The 16619-nt window shown below is 39.4% G+C and overlaps 1 protein-coding gene across 12 annotated transcripts in view; it reads left to right on the forward strand.

The window, feature by feature from the left end:
* Positions 1-16619, forward strand: part of LOC105480306 (T cell activation inhibitor, mitochondrial) — a 79112-nt gene that overhangs the window by 44826 nt on the left and 17667 nt on the right. For 11 of the 12 annotated variants that reach the window (XR_011620019.1, XM_011738932.3, XM_071091539.1 and 8 more), the window contains 3 exons: positions 9515-9637; positions 13372-13469; positions 13715-13806. Coding sequence is in view for 11 of the 12 variants with exons in the window: in XM_011738932.3 (XP_011737234.1) it covers positions 9515-9637; positions 13372-13469; positions 13715-13806 (313 nt within the window). In the remaining variant the exon portion in view is untranslated. The remainder of the gene's footprint in view (positions 1-9514; positions 9638-13371; positions 13470-13714; positions 13807-16619) is intronic. The other variant, XM_011738933.3, reaches the window with a different exon arrangement.

Raw genomic sequence — 16619 nt, forward strand, 5'->3', positions numbered from 1 at the left:
TCTGACACCGTCTACAACATATGAACCTTGAGGACATTGTGCTACATGAAATAAACCAGTCATAAAAAGACAAATGGTGTATGATTCTACTTATGTGAAGTACAAGGAGTAGTCAGATTCATAGAGACAGAAAATAGAACAGTGGTTGCCAGGGGCTGGAGGGAGGGAAAGGGGGCATTAGTGTTTAATGGATACAGAGTTTGAGTTGTGCAAGATGAAAAGAGTTCTGAAGACTGATGGTGGTGATAGTTGCACAACAATGTTAATGTACTTAATACCACTGAACTGTACACTTAAAAATGGTTAAGGGGCTGGGTGCAGTGGCTTATGCCTATAATCCCAGCACTTTGGAAGGCTGAGGCAGGAGGATCACTTGATCTTAGGAGTTCAAGATCAGCATGGGCAACATGGCAAGACCCTGTCTCTTAAAAAAAAAAAAAAAAAATTTAATTAGCCAAGCTAATTAGCTAGGCATGATCACACCACTGCACTCTAACCTGGGCAGCAGAGTAAGACTCTGTCTTTAAAAAAAGAAAAAAATAATTAGGAAAAATATATTAGTGATTACTAATTAGTATTTACTTGTTTATAGGTAATTTCATTTTTTATAAAATCAGCATTTTTTAAAAAGTTCTTGCTTAGTAGAGGTTAAACATTCTGGCTTACTTGGTATTTTACTATGGAATAAATATGAGATTTCTCTTTTATCTCAATAGTAATTAATTGGACTCACCATTGAAAACAAAGGCTCTGAATTTTTAAATGTCTGTGATTATAAAATTAAGCTAAGAACTAAAATGATTTGTGTGACAACTTCAGGCAGTAATGATCCTTTAAAAATCCAATAAAGTATTCTCATTTAGAGAGTAATTTAGAACTTTATTTCTGACCTAAAGTATGGTTAGACAAGGTAACCATGTGTTTCCACATTGATCAGGAAGGTATTCTTTTCTGTTTGCCTTATGGTTTAATTTATAGTCAAATTTCATGCTGTCTAGTGATCTCACTGTGATGACATTCAGATTAAGTACACATTAGATAATAAAAGACTCATCTTTCCCTCCTGGGGGTAATAGGATAATGGGGGACATAAGACATGTAGAGATAAATTATTATACAAATAGGCTGTGATTGGTCCAAAAAGGAATACTGAATAAGTATTACAGCCAATCACAGGACATACATTAGGGAGCTCAGAAAGATTTTCAAGTAAATCTAGCTCTTGGCTTACTTCCAGTTTTCGTAGTTTTTGCTTGATGTGGGAACAGATCATTCAAAGTTGTTTAATGGGAATCCTCATTGCTATTCATTTTTCTCTAGACTATTGGAATAACTTCCTAAGGATCTTTCTACCGCCAGTTTCTCTTCACGGCAACCTAGATTCTACATTCCTTCTATATTCCCAACTTTACCAAAGGCTTTGATCACATCATTCCCCTTAATAGCTCATGCATTATTTAGAGGAGATCCCAGTTGGTAGCCTGCAAATACAGGCATTTATTAAATTTCATGGAGCTTGATAAATAAGAAAATACTAATAGACACATTTTTAGGAATTTTTGGAAGATAGAAAGCAGATGAGCTCAGAACTGTGGAGAAACAAGCCAGCCAGAATGCCTGCTATCACCTCTACAATGTATTTGTCCTGGGGAGTCCAGCCAATGTATAATAAGAAACAGAAATGGGACATGTAAATATTGGAAAGGCAGAGATACACTTGCACTACTTAGGATTGTCACTAAGAAAATCAAATGGAATTTTATTAGTCAAAAGTGTTTGATTGCCAACAAAAGAAACCAGCTCTATCTAATGTAAATAGAAAATAAATTATAAGGATATGAAGTCTCTTGTCATATTTACAGAATATTGGAGGACATGGTTGAGAAAATGTCCTGATGGGTATGAGCTGAGAAGAGAGACTCTCACTTTACTGTAGATGGTTTTGTGCAGAGTGTTTTACCCTAAGAAATAGATCCATATACTTATTTAAATTGTTTTAAAGAAAAATACAGGGACTGCTGATCCTGAAAAAGTTAAGGAGCATAAAAAATAATTCTGAAAGGCTGGGTGCGGTGGCTCACACCTGTAATCCCAGCACTTTGGGAGGCCGAGGCGGGCAGATCATGAGGTCAGGAGATCGAGACCATCCGGGCGAACACAGTGAAACCCCGTCTCTACTAAAAATACAAAAAACACTAGCTGGGCATGGTGGTGGGTGCCTGTAGTCCCAGCTACACAGGAGGCTAAGGCAGGAGAATGGCATGAATCCAGGGGGCAGAGCTTGCAGTGAGCCGAGATCACACCGCTGCACTCCAGCCTGGGCAACAGAGCAAGACTCCGTCTCAAAAAAAAAAAAAAAAAAATCTGAAAATTTGTCTCTGATTACCTTCACCTGACAGTTGCACTGATAGTTGCATTGATTTGATTAAAATTCAGAAACACAAGTTGGTGTCTCTTGTACATAAGCACCAAAACTAAAAAAAAAATGCTTTTGTTGATTTTATTTTCAGTTTTGTGTTTCACATATTCAACAATAAAGATATTCTCTACAATTATTTTTTTTTCTCTAGAGAAATGCTTACAAACAGAAGCCAGCAACTTACACTTTCTTTTTTTAAAGCTATTTTTTAATTTTAATTTTGACATAATTTCAGACCCAAAGAAAATGTGCAGGAATAGGGCCAGGCAGATTGGCTCGCACCTATAATCCCAGCTACTCAAGAGGCTGAGACAGGAGAATCACTTGAGCCCGGGAGGCGAAGGTTGCAGTGAGCTGAGATTGCACCACTGTCCATCAGCCTGGGCAACAGAGCTAGAAGCTGGGAAAAAAAAAAAAAAAAAAAAAAAACTTTAAAATTAGCCACACCTGTAGTTCTTTCGATTCCTGAGGCCAAGTAGGAGGATTGCTTGAGCCCAGGAGTTCAAAGTTACAGTGAGCTATTGATGGCAGCAGCAGCCCCATCTGGAGCAGCCACTGCTAAGACGCTCGCTGCAGCAGGAGAGACGTGGCCAGGGCTGCATGCTCTACAGAGCTGGTGTGGGCTGGGAACAGGCAGGAGCCCTGCCTCCTACTGAATTGGTAGGGTGGGAGCCACATGCTCCCTGGCGCAGCTGCAGCTGCCCAGCCACCCACTCTGGACTGGGACGTCTCTGGGCTTTCAGGGGCCTGGGAACCCCCGCCCCTGCCAGCCCAGAAGTACCTGCTCCCACTCCCTGACCTCTCCCCACTCCCAGTGCCCGCTCAGGTGCAGAGCAAAGTTGTGGCAGAGCCTGGGCGCTGTCACAACCTGACCAGGGTGGTGCTGACACACCAGCCCCCTGCTGTCTCTGTCCCCTCCAGACTTTGGGTGCTGATGAGCATGGGAGGGAGGCATGGTGAGGGTGGCTGAGGGCAGCTTGGCCCAAGCCTGCAGGTGCCCCTCAGCACAAAGAGCCTGGGCACCATGGATGGCATGTTGATGGCAAGAGGCAGGTTTCTGGGCAGAAAGGGCCAGGGCCCTGATGAAACCCCACCTTCAAGCCAGGAACAGCCTGAAGTGTGGGGACTGGGCTGCCAGTTCCAGGTGAAGTCCATGGCCCAGAGTGAAGACTTCGTTGATGACGGTTTGGCCAATTGGATGGTGCTTTTTCCAGGCCCACCGGGAAAAACCTTTCTGAGCACATAAAAACCCTGAACTCAGCCAGACTCATGCCAACATTGGGACTACCAGCTGCAGGAAGGAGTTACCCACTTCAGGTCTCCTCAATGTTGAGACAGCCTGCCTGTGAAAAGGAGCTACCCACTGTGCGTCTCTTCTCTGCTGAGAGCTAGACACTCATGGGGATGACCTGCCTGCAGAAAGGAGCTACCCCAGGTCTCCTGAGAGCTGTTCTATCACTCAGTGAAGCTCCTCTCTGACTTGCTCATCCTCCGGTTGGCCACATACCTCATTCTTCCTGGACATGGGACAAGAACTTGTGAACACCTAATGGTGGGACTTAAAGAGCTGTAACACAAACAGAGCTGAAACACGCCCCCTGCTCACTACATTACAAGTGACAAGGAGAGAAAAGCTGCAGCCCTTCGGGGAGGCCAGACCTAGGGGCTCCCCAAGCCAGGGCTGTGACACCCTCTTTGGGGCCCTGTGGTTCCTGGTGTCTCCAAGCTTCCAGGAACCACCACGTTCCTCGGTTCCCACAGTGGTACACCTGGTCATCTGCAGCCTTGCATGGAGCCAACGCCTGTGCTGGTGCATGGGTTTGCCTGCCCCACTGCAGTCAGCACACCTGGCTGTGCACAGTGGCTGGACCCTGCGTTCACTCACACACCCCTTGCCACTGTGTGCCTGGCTGGCCCTTGGCAGACGTGGGATCTAGGCCAGTAGTGTGAGCTAAGTGCAGCCTGCCAGGCCAAGCGGGCAGAATGAGCCCAGTGGGCCTGAGCCAAACTCAGGCAAGGACACTACCAACCACAGAGGTTTCCAGCTGGAAAAGCGACACCCCAAGGATCCCGTGACACTATGATTGTGCTGTTGTCCTCCAGCCTGGTCAACAGAGCAAGTCCCTGTCTCTAAAATAAAAAAGGTAGAGACTAAAATTAAAAAAAGAAAGAAAATTTGCAGAAATAATATAAAGAAGTCCCATGTAACTTCCACCCAAATTCCTCAAATGTACATTTGCTTTATCATTATATATATATTTAAATATTGAAATTATATATATATATTTATATACATTTTTTCTCTGACCCATTTGAGTAAGTTGCAGCCACAATGTCCCTTTACCCTTGAATACCTAGGTTGTACATTTTTTAAATATAAAAACATTATCTTGGAAAATAATAAAAATTAAAAAGTTAACACTTATGACAATACTGTTAGCTAACCCCGAGATGTTATTCAAATGCCACTCATTTTCTGAGCGCTGCCCTTTATTAGGAAAAGAAAATCCCAAATCATGAGCCACATTTTTGGTTGTCAAATCTCTTTAGTCTTTTTTAATCTGGAACAGTTCCTCAGTGTGTTCTTGTCTTTCATTACCTTGATGAATACAAGCCAATTATTTTGTAGAATGTCTTACCATTTGTTTATCTGATGTTTCCTCATAATCAGTCAGAGTTTTTCACAGGCCTACCCCAGAAATGATGTTGTGGTGTTTTCAGTGGATTATGTAGGAGGTATGGGATGTTTATGTAACCCATTACTAATGATACTAATTTCTTCCAGGACGTTATGATTTTTTTCCTTTAATTAGCTTCTGTTAAGGAGATATTTAGGGCTATACAAATATCCTTTTACTCCTTAGATTTTTACTACCTCACTTGCTCTAATATTCATTGATGATTCTTGCTTGAATCACATATTACTCTGCTGGTTGCCACATATTGATTTCTTCATTTCATCATCTCTTCATATGGGGACTATATGAAGTGCCTATGTTCCCATCTTTCCTATTATTCCCTTACTTTCTGGTTCACCAAGTTGTTCCAGGTTCATCTGTACTGTTCCTGCTCCAAAGTTTGATTCAGGAGTTTTGCCAGGAAGCTCTGGCTCTTTCTAGTAGGGATTGGTTTATAGACACCAACATCTCAGTGCTACATGTGCTCAGTTACTACTAATCCTCTCAGTGGCCAGAGCCAGGAAACATGTATCTTTATATCTGTATATATTAAAAACCATGGCCAGGCGCGATGGCTCACGCCTGTAATCCCAACACTTTGGGAGGCCAAGGTGAGTGGATTACGAGGTCAGGAGTTCAAGACCAGTCTGGCCAATATGGTGAAGCCCCGTCTCTACTAATAATACAAAAATTAGCCGGGCATGGTGGTGCCCACCTGTAGTCCCAGCTACTCAGGAGGCTGAGGCAGAAGAATCACTCCAACCTGGGAGGCAGAGGTTGCAGTGAGCTGAGATCATGCCACTGCACTCCAGCCTGGGTGACACAATGAGACTCTGTCTCAAAAAATAATAATAAAAACAAAAACCATGTTGAGAGTCTTTGTTTTTACTTCAGTTTTTAGAAACAAAACACAAATATTGTTAAGCTAGACCAGTTGATTTTTATACATTAAATGTAAGAATTCCAAAAATCAATTCATGAATCTATAAGATCATATTTTAATCTATGTTGCAAAACATTTGGGCCCCAAACCAAACATAGTGTGTCATTTGATAATTCATATGTCAATAAATTGTGCTTTCTCTTACATGATTTAAAGTAAGTTGAACAATATTTATTACTTAATAAGTGTGGAAAAGTTGGAAAATTGTAATGCCATATCCAATAGTAGTGATATAAATTAAGATATATTTACCTGCTTAATCACATGCCATGCAGAAGTGACAAAATGTTTACCAGTATTCTTAAAGAGGGTATAGGAAGGATTATTAATTGCTATGCAAAGTCAGTGAATTTAAAAAAACAAAAAAAAACAAAAACAAAAAAACAAAAACATTGAACGCTTTCACCTAGAGGATAAACTTACAATTCCCTTTCTCAGTGTGTAAGACCCTTCATGGTCTGACCCCACTTTACCCGTAGTCCCTCTCCAGTCTCTTATGCCCTTCTCTCCCTCTAAGCATCCTGTCATCTGGGCATACTGGCTCATCTCATAGATCTTTGTGCACTATTATGATTGACATGCCATTCTCTCTCACCTACCTGGAAAGATCTGATACATCTTTTGGGTTCCAGATCACATACTACCTGTTCTACAGAATCTTCCAGGAATAATTTCTTCTATTCTAATTGCTTATCTCTATATTCCTTATTAAATGTGTCTTCCTTTAAAACAAGGACTTTATCTTCCTTGTAATTCCAACACAGCACAATGTCAGGCATTCAGGATAAATGTTTAATAGATGCATAATGATTTGTCATTTTCAATATTCTAAACTTGATAATTTTTTAAATGCTTTAGATCACAACATCTAAAACATATAAAGTGACTATTAAGGAACCTAGTGCTCCCTTCAGCAGTACATATACTAAAAATGGAATGAGGCCAGGTATAGTGGCTCATGCCTTTAATGCCAGCACTTTGGGATGCCAATGCGGGAAGATCACTTGAGTCCAAGAGTTCAGGACCAGTTTGGGCAACATAGCAAGACCTCATCTCTACAAATAATAATTTTAAAAAATTAGGTGGGCATGGTAGCACATGCTTATAGTCCCAGCTACTAGAGAGGCTAAGGCTAGAGGATCACTTGAGCCCAGGAGGTCGAGACTGCGGTAAGCCATGATCACACCAATCTATTCCAGCCTGGGCAACATAGTTAGACCCCATCTCAAAAAAATTGGAACAATACAGAGAAGATTAGCATAGCCAATTAAAAAAAATTTTTTTAAGAAAAAATGGTGGCTCATGCCTATAATCCTAGCATTTTGGCGGGCCAAGGCAGGAGAATCCCTTGAGCACAGAAGTTTGGGGCCAGCCTGGGCACCAAAGTGAGACCTAGTCTGTACAAAAAAATAAGAAGAAGAAAGGGAACCTCTGGTTTTCCTGGAGTTTTCTCTTGCATAGTAATGCCTAGGGCCCACTCCCCACCACTTTGTTTTGGAATCTGAAATGTTCCCCTCAGCCCAGAGTCACTACCATTCTGTCCCTGCCCCCTCACCACCCACTCCTGCAGCAGCTCGTCAGCCTCCCAGGACTCCATCCAGGTCACTCATTTCTCTGGACTTCCCTTGGGTAGCCAGTGACCCTGAGCACTAACAAGCACCCTTGTGTCATGATTATAGCACCAAGTGAGAGACGGTTTCTACAGAGGTGGTGCTGCTCTCTAGAAGGCCACACAGGCTTTCAGCTGTTTGCTGAAAGCTATCTTCTAATCCTTAAAGATTTTTTTTTTTTTTTTTTTTTTTAATTTTTGGACGGAGTCTCACTCTGTCACCCAAGCTCTGGAGTGCAGTGGCGTGATCTCAGCTCACTGCAACCTCCGCCTCCCGGTTCAAGCGATTCTTCTGCCTCAGCCTCCTAAGTAGCTGGGATTACAGGTGCACACCAACACGCCCGGCTAATTTTTTGTATTTTTTAGTAGATACGGGGTTTCAGCACGTTGGCCAGGCTGGTCTCGAACTCCTGACCTCATGATCCGCCCACCTCAGCCTCCCAAAGTTCTGGGATCACAGACTTGAGCCACCACACCCGGCCAAAGCATTTTTGATATTTAGTTCTTGTAAGACTATTGAGGTAAACATTCTAAGAAATACAGGTTTAGAGAACATCTTTCTGCTGAGCTTATTATAGAGTTGATATAGTTGAGACGAGACTGAAACTGGACATTTGGTTGGGTGGAAAGGAATGGAGGTGTCACTGAGCACCAGGGTAGTGAAGAGGCCCTCCTGGAAGGAGGGTGTGGCAAAATGACTAGATTGGTAAGGTCTGACCAGTCAGAGGGACTAGGTTACAGGGATGAGGGAATAAGCATTGGGAGCTCAGGGTAGTAGTATCCAAGACTAAAAAGGCAGAAACTGGAGTCCACCCAGCTAGAATCCACAAAGTAATCTTTTCATATTCCTTCATCAGGACCCATTGCCTCTTAATTGTCACTAGTCTCATCAGATATGTCTGTTGAGTTTGACTTTTACACCTTTTTAGCTCTATTATAATATTTGGTCACTTATTCCATAATTAGTTCTACCCTCCTATATGTATATGACTGACATCAGTGAAGATCTAGTATAGCTTACTGAAGGTTGTAATAAACACACTTTGAAGTATTTTTAATTAAAAAAAATTATATCTAGAAATCTAGTGACAGGTTTGATATAATTAAAATTTAATTTTTTAATATGCAAAGGAAGTTGCATAGAATATAATTTGACAGGTGTTGGCAGTTCTCCAAGCAACTTATTTTAAAAGTAGGTATTTCTGAAAAAGAATAGGTAGAAGTAAAGGTTTGATTGAAAACTCGGTTTAACACTGGGGCTGCTTTAAGATAATGTATGTGTCCTTTTTTTTTTTTAGTATAATTTTTTTTAACTTTTAGGTTCTTTTTTTTAATGTATAGGTTTGTTATATAAATAAACTCTCATCACAGGGGTTTGTTGTACAGTTCATTTTGTTACCTAGGTACTAAGCCTAGTACCCTATAGTTGTTTTTACTGATCCTCTCTTCTATCCTCTACCTTCAAGTGGGCCCCAGTGTCTGTTGTTCCCGTCTTTGTGTCCATGTGGTCTCATCATTTAGCTCCTGTTTATAAGTGAGAACATGCAGTATTTGGTTTTCTGTTCCTGTGTTAGTTTGCTAAGGATGATAGCCTCCGGCTTCATCCATGTTCCCATGAAATACAAGAACTCATTCTTTTTTATGGCTGCATAGTATTCCATCGTATATATATACCACATTTTCTTTATCCAATCTATTGATTAGGTTGATTCCAAGTCTTTGCTATTGTGAATATGCAAGTGCATACATGTGTCTTTTAATAGTAGAAATACTTATATTATGGTTAGTATTATAAAGAGTCTGTGTGTATATATATATATATATATATACATATATATATCTCCCTCTCTCTCTTTTCCTTCTAGATCCTGGTTAGATAACAATGGGAAAAGTGCTGTTAAAAAGCTAAAGAACAGTTTGCCACTTAGAAAAGAACTAGATCGTTTAAAAGATGAACTGTCTCATCAATTGCAACTGTCAGATATCAGGTAATAAAGAAGAGAGAACCTAATTTAGAAATTAAAATGAATATGAATTACCAACTGATAAGCTTTTCAGCAGCTAAATATTTGCATCTTTAACTTTTGCTCTGATAACTGAGTACTCTTCAATTATCTTTATGAACATCATGAAATGTTCATCTGTGTAAGAAAACTCTTAGTAATTTCTTATTTTAAATATTGAAGTAAGGCTGTGCACAGTGGCTCTTGCCTGTAATCCGAGCACTTTGGGAGGCCAAGGTGGGAGGATCACTTGAGCCCAGGAGTTCAAGACTAGCCTGGGCAACAGGCTAGTAGACCCTATCTCTACAAAACTTAAAAAAAAAATTAGCTAGGCACGGTGGCCTGCACCTGTAGTCTCAGCTACTTGGAAGGATGAGGCAAGAGGATCACTTAAGCCCAGGAGCTTGAGGCTGCAGTGAGCTATAATTGCATCACTGCACTGCAGCCTAGGTGATAGAGCAAGACTTCGTCTCAATTTATATATATGTTACTTCTTTCTTCTATATATAGATAAAGAAGTAAGGCTTAAGTACTGACATTTTTGGCATAATAAACTTTTTTACATAATAAGTTTGTAGGAAAAATACCCTATTCCATATACACAAAATATATAAAAAATAATTATGCCCCCATCTTATAAGATATTTAAGGCCAGGCACAGTGACTCATACTTCCAGCACTTTGGGAGGTCAAGGCAGGAGAATCACTTGAGGCCAGGAGTTTGAGACCAACCTGGGCAACATAGCGAAACCCCATCTCTAAATAATAATAAGTGTTTTAAAAGATTAGTATTTGAGTTTAAAAAGAGGAGGGGAGGGAGAAAATGGATGTTGTATTCTTGGTTCTATATTATATCGTGGAACTTTTTAAGTAAGTTTTCATAAACTTGAAAATTGCAGTTATATAAAGATCCATGCTGAAATTTATTGCGGAATAGATTTAACAGTTCTTAAAACTCTAAGGAAGGGAAAAGGAGGAGTCAGGTCATTCACTCATTGGACTTCCCATCACTAGAACTCAGAAAAATCGTCATCTAGTCTTCATGTTTAAACATCTTTGTTACTTTTTGCTATAGCCTGTTTTGTTGTTTTCAATTCTCATTATTAGGACTTTTTTTTCTTATATTAAAACAAATGACTATTTGGGTACCATAAAAACACCTTTTTTCCTGTGTTTACAGAGTACAGATAGTATTTACATGTTCTGTTCTTGTATAATCAAATCATCATAAGATAATTCAGAATTTCAAAAGCATTCTTTTAGACTTCCATGTGTGAAATGTTTGAATGTATGCATATATCTGTTATTTTATCATCACACTAATCATTTTCAGATTAAACTTTATTATAGGGGGTTCTTCCCATTCCATAGTCTTTTAGCATAAACTTTTCTAACTAAAAAGAGTAAGATCATTTTTAAAAGTTTATAAGGTAAATAAATTAATGTGCATGCAAATAACTTTTTCTAATAGAAATTTTAAAAGATCTGTCAAAGCAGACTGAGGAAAATGAAAGGATTTCTTAAACAAAAAAAAAGAAATAAATATTATTTTACAGTATTATGGAGAAATTTCTCAGCTTTAATTTATATTATGGTAAATGTCAATAGATATAACCTGGCCAGGTACGGTGGCTCACGCCTGTAATCCCAGCACTTTGGGAGGCCAAGGCAGGCAGATGACGAGGTCAGGAGTTCGAGACCAGCCTGACCAACATGGTGAAACCCTGTCTCTACTAAAAATACAAAAATTAGCCAGGCCTGGTGGTGCATGCCTGTAATCCCAGCTACTCAGGCGGCTGAGGCAGGAGAATTGCTTGAACCCAGAAGATGGAGGTTGCGGTGAACCAAGAGCACACCACTGCACTGCAGCCTGGGCGACACAGCAAGACTCTGTCTCAAAAAAAAAAATATATATATATATATATATATATCCCCCACATAAGCTAAAGCTCTTTGGAGTTTTCAATTTTTAAAAGTATAAAAGGGTCCCTGAGACCATAACATTTGAGGACTATGGGCATGAGGGCTTCTTTACTTGCTAAAAAAAGTTAGCCAAAACTCCAGCAAACAGAAACATTAACTAATGACATTGTTTTTCATTCTAAACAGCCTATATAGAACACCATTTTTAACGAAAACAGCATTTACTACCTTTGTCAGTTAAATTTTTTAATGTCAAATAATCAAAAATTAATATTCTTTTTTTTTTTTTTTTTTTTTTTTTTTTTTTTTTTTTTGAGACGGAGTCTTTGCTCTGTCACCCAGGCTGGGGTGCAGTGGCGCGAACTCGGCTCACTACAAGCTCCGCCTCCTGGGTTCACGCCATTCTCCAACCTCAGCCTCCCGAGTAGCTGGGACTACAGGCGCCCGCCACCTCGCCCGGCTAGTTTTTTTTGTACTTTTTAGTAGAGACGGGGTTTCACGGTGCTAGCCGGGATGGTCTCGATCTCCTGACCTTGTGATCCGCCCATCTCGGCCTCCCAAAGTGCTGGGACCACAGGCGTGAGCCACCGCGCCCGGCCCAAAAATTAATATTCTTTGAAATTATATTTTACTTTTTAAATTGTAGTTTAAAGAAAAAAACAATTTTTTAAACAAGTTTTCATTTTATCGGAAATGACATTCATCAGAATCAGTATTAGGATAAAAGAAGAACCTGTGTTTCTTAAGAGCCTGTTTTGAATGCCTGGACTCCTTCACACACATTACCTCATTTGATGTCTACTACCTGTATAGCAGGAAACATCCTCACTTTGCATGCATGCAAGTGAAAACCTTAGGAAGGCTAAAAGCAGCTTGTTCAAGGTCACAGAGCTAGTAAACCACAGAATTAGAACTCCAAGGTGGGTTTTCTGAAGACCAGTGCTTTTCACAGTTACACAGCAGGGCCTCTGACATCGTGTCAATGTCAGGTTCCATGTGTCACTGGGGTTTAATATTAATTGATGAAATTTATGAAATGAGCAGATATACATGATTTCATCAAAATCACTTTCTCTAGAATGAGATAAAAAGAACCTGAGGTCAGGTACGGTGGCTCACGCCTGTAATCCCAACACTCTGGGAGGCCGAGGCTGGTGGATCACTTGAGCCCAGGTGTTCAAGACCAGCCTGAGCAACATGGTGAAACCCTGTCTCTACAAAAAAAATTTTTGAAGTAGCCAGCCGTGGTGGCACATGCCTTTAGTCCCAGCTACTCATGAGGCTGAGGTAGGAGGATCTCTTGAGCAGAGGAGGTCAAGGCTGCAGTGAGCCATGACTGCACCACTGCACTCCCACCTGGGCAACCGAGTGAGACCCTATCTCAAAAACAGAAAAGAGAACCTGATAAGCCTAACTGGAATTCCTAGTTGGAACTTGAATCTAAAACAAAACCATCATCATTATAATAATGTGAAAAAGAAAAATACTTTTTTCAAAGTTTTCCCATTTCATCATCTTATTTTTAAATAGAAACATCATGTATTTGCTTATTTTAAATCTTTGGATACCTGAGCATAGTAGTAATATTTCTGCCCTCTGGTAAACAATTCATTTTCCATGTGGTTGCTTCTTTAAAAATTAGCTAGCTTAGAAACATATGATCAATCAAAACATGTGATGTGCCTGCTTCAGAAAGAGACTCATTGGCTTCCCAAGGACTCCAGTAGTTGTGGTGAGTGCTTGCTCCTTCTTCGGGGTGCCACTTATTAACATGCTTGTGTGCTCTGTTGGCCTAGGTGGCAGAGGAGCTGGGGCGTCGCCCACCGCTGTAGCCAGCTGCATAGTTTAAGCCGCTTAGCACAGCAGAATTTGGAAACACTTAAAAAAGCAAAAGGTAAACATTTTCCATTTTCTTGTAAAAAATCACCTAGCTGCTATGTACATCTATAAATTTTAATGGAAAAACCAAGTAACTTCATCATAGCTGAACTTTTAAATCTCTTCTTTGAATAAAGCAGTGGCATAAAATTAGCCTTTAAGCTTCTACTGAATTTAATCCTGAGTTTATACACTATTGGCACAATGCAGAAAGAATGAAGCACCTCAACCATGACCAAAGGTTTTGTGTTTTATCATCAGGGTGTACAATCATATTTACAGACCGTTCTGGCATGAGTGCAGTGGGCCATGTGATGCTAGGAACAATGGATGTCCATCATCACTGGACAAAAGTAAGAAAGAGCCTTAAAATTAAAAACTTCTTGTCATTCATATACTTTCATTTCCAACAATGCTATAATGTTAATGAACCAAAAAAAAAATTTGTTCTGTTTTTGTTTTTGTTTTTTAATGTTTTTAATCATAGTGTCAGCTGTTTTCAGATCACATGCTGAAATATCATATACTTAACATACTTAAGAAGGAAGACTGATTTTTAAGGCAGTTTTTGTCTGGTAATACTGCATTCTTTTCTGAAGCACAGCCTGAAAGCCTATATTCTGTTGTTTGGTTTTACCTGTTCTTAACAGATTTATTGAGGTATAACTGACATTTAATAAACTGCACATGTTTCTTGTGTGTTGTTTGGTATTTTGACATGTATGTATGCCCATGAAGCCATTATCACAGTCAAGATAGCAAATGTATCCAACACCTGGGCATATATGTGAGCATATGGCCCTTTGTAAACACTCCCTCCTATCCCACCACCCCCTCTCCAAGCAACCACTGGTCTGCTTTCTGTCACTATAGCTTAGTTTTGGAGTTTTATGTAAGTGGAATCATAGGGCTTGCAAACTTTTGTGTCTGGTTTCTTTCACTGTCTCATTTTGAGATTCATCCATGCTGTTGCATGTATTGAAAGTTTATTCCTTTTTATTACTATGTACTATTTCATTGTATAAATATACCACAGTTTGTTTATTCATTCACCTGTTGATGGACATAGGGTCGTATCACTTTGTGACTATTACAAATAAAACTGCTATGAACATTTGTGTACAAATATATGGACATATATTTCCTTTCTCTTGGGTAAATACCTAAAATAGAATGGCTGGATCATATGGTAGAGTATTTTAACTTTTTTAAAAACTGCCAACACTTAACTATGGTCATCTTTTTAATTTTAGTCAGTCTAATAGCTCTGTGGTACAATCTCATTCAATGTTTAATTTGCATTTCTCTAATAATAAATAATGGTGAGCATCTTTTCATGTGCTTGTTTGTCATCCACATATCTTCTTTAGTGAAGCGTCTGTTCAAATCAAATATTTATTTGGTAGAAAATACTTGCAAACCACATATCTGACAAAGACATTATATCTAGAATATATTTCAAAACTCTTAAATTTCAGCAGGAAAAGAAAAAACCAACTAAAAAAAGGGCAATCTAAAACTCTCAAACTTCAGCAGTAAAAAAAAAAAAAAAAAAAAAAAAACCCACTAAAAAGGGCTACTAAAAAAACCAATGCAACCAAAAACGGTGACATGAAATGACATGTCACCAAAGAGAATGTACAGATGACATGTAAGCACATAAAAACATATTCATTGGCCGGGCACTGTGGCTCACGCCTGTAATCCCAGTGCTTTGGGAGGCCAAGACAGGTGGATCACGAGGTCAGGAGTTCAAGACCAACCTGGTAAACACAGTGAAACCCCGTCTCTACTAAAAATTTAAAAAAAAAAAAAAAAAATTAGCTGGGCATGGTGGCAGGCGCCTATAGTCCCAGCTACTTGGGAGGCTGAGGCAGGAGAATCACTTGAACCCGGGAGGCGGAAGTTGCAGTGAGCCGAGATTGTGCCACTGCACTCCAGCCTGGGCAACACAGCGAGACTCTGTCTCAAAATAAATAGAAAGATAGAAAGATAGATTAGATAGGTAGGGAGGGAGGGAGGGAGGGAGGGAGATAGATAGATAGATAGATAGATAGATAGATAGATAGATAGATAGATAGATAGATAGAACCACAGTGCATTATCACTACACACTTACCAGGATGGCTAAAATGAAAAATAGTTACATGCTGGTGAGAATGCAGAAAAAATAGGTCATTCATGCATTGCTGATGGGAATGTAAAATGGTACAGGCATTCTGGAAAAAGACTATAATGGTTTCTTACAAAACTAAACATGACCCAGCAGTCACCCTCAGGTATTTACAGCAGAGAAATGAAAAATTATGTTCACACAAACACCTGTACATGAATGTTTATAATAGCCAAAAACTAGGAAAAAAATGAATGTTCTTCAGTGTGTGAATAGCTAAACAAACTTGTACATCCCTACCATAGGATTTTACTCAGCAATGAAAAGGAGTGAGCTGTTGATACATGCAGCAATTGGATGGATCTTAAGGGCATTGTGCTGAGTGAAAAAGTCAGTCTCAAAAGGTTACAAACTGTTTGATTCTATTTATATAACATCCTTGGAATAATAAAATGATAGAAAGGAAGAAAAGATTCTTGGTTGCCAGGAAGTAGAGAGAGGGGAGCAGAGGTGTCAGTGCTATAAACGGGATCCCTGTGATGGAATTCCTGTGTGTTTTGACTGTAGCAGTGTCACATGGCTCCATACACATATAATAAAGTAAATACACATATGAAAAATACACAAATGCATGCAAGTAAAACTAATGACCTCTGAGTAAGATTAATGAATTGTATCAATGTCAATTTCCTGGTTGTAATATTATACCAATAATTGTATAAGATGTACTGTTAAGTTAAAGGTATATGAATCTAGAATTATGTCAAAACAAAAAGTTTTTAAAATGTAGTTACCATATATACATGAGTAACCCATAGAAAAATTGAAAAATAGGGAGTAAAATTATTTTCCACAAGACGTTAAAAGTAGATTATAAATAATTTGTAGAATTTTTATGCAGCTATTGCTTTTATTATAGCAGAGTTTTTAATGCCTTCCAACTCTTCTAAAAGACCCTGGCTTTTAATAGAAAATCTTAAGTCCTTAGTGGTCCTTCCCTGACCCAGCCCTTACATCCCCCTTGAGCCTTGCTCTTTCCTTTCCCTCGCAGCA

This window comes from Macaca nemestrina, chromosome 2 (genome assembly GCF_043159975.1).
Source record: "Macaca nemestrina isolate mMacNem1 chromosome 2, mMacNem.hap1, whole genome shotgun sequence".
NCBI classification, from domain to species: Eukaryota; Metazoa; Chordata; class Mammalia; order Primates; family Cercopithecidae; genus Macaca; species Macaca nemestrina.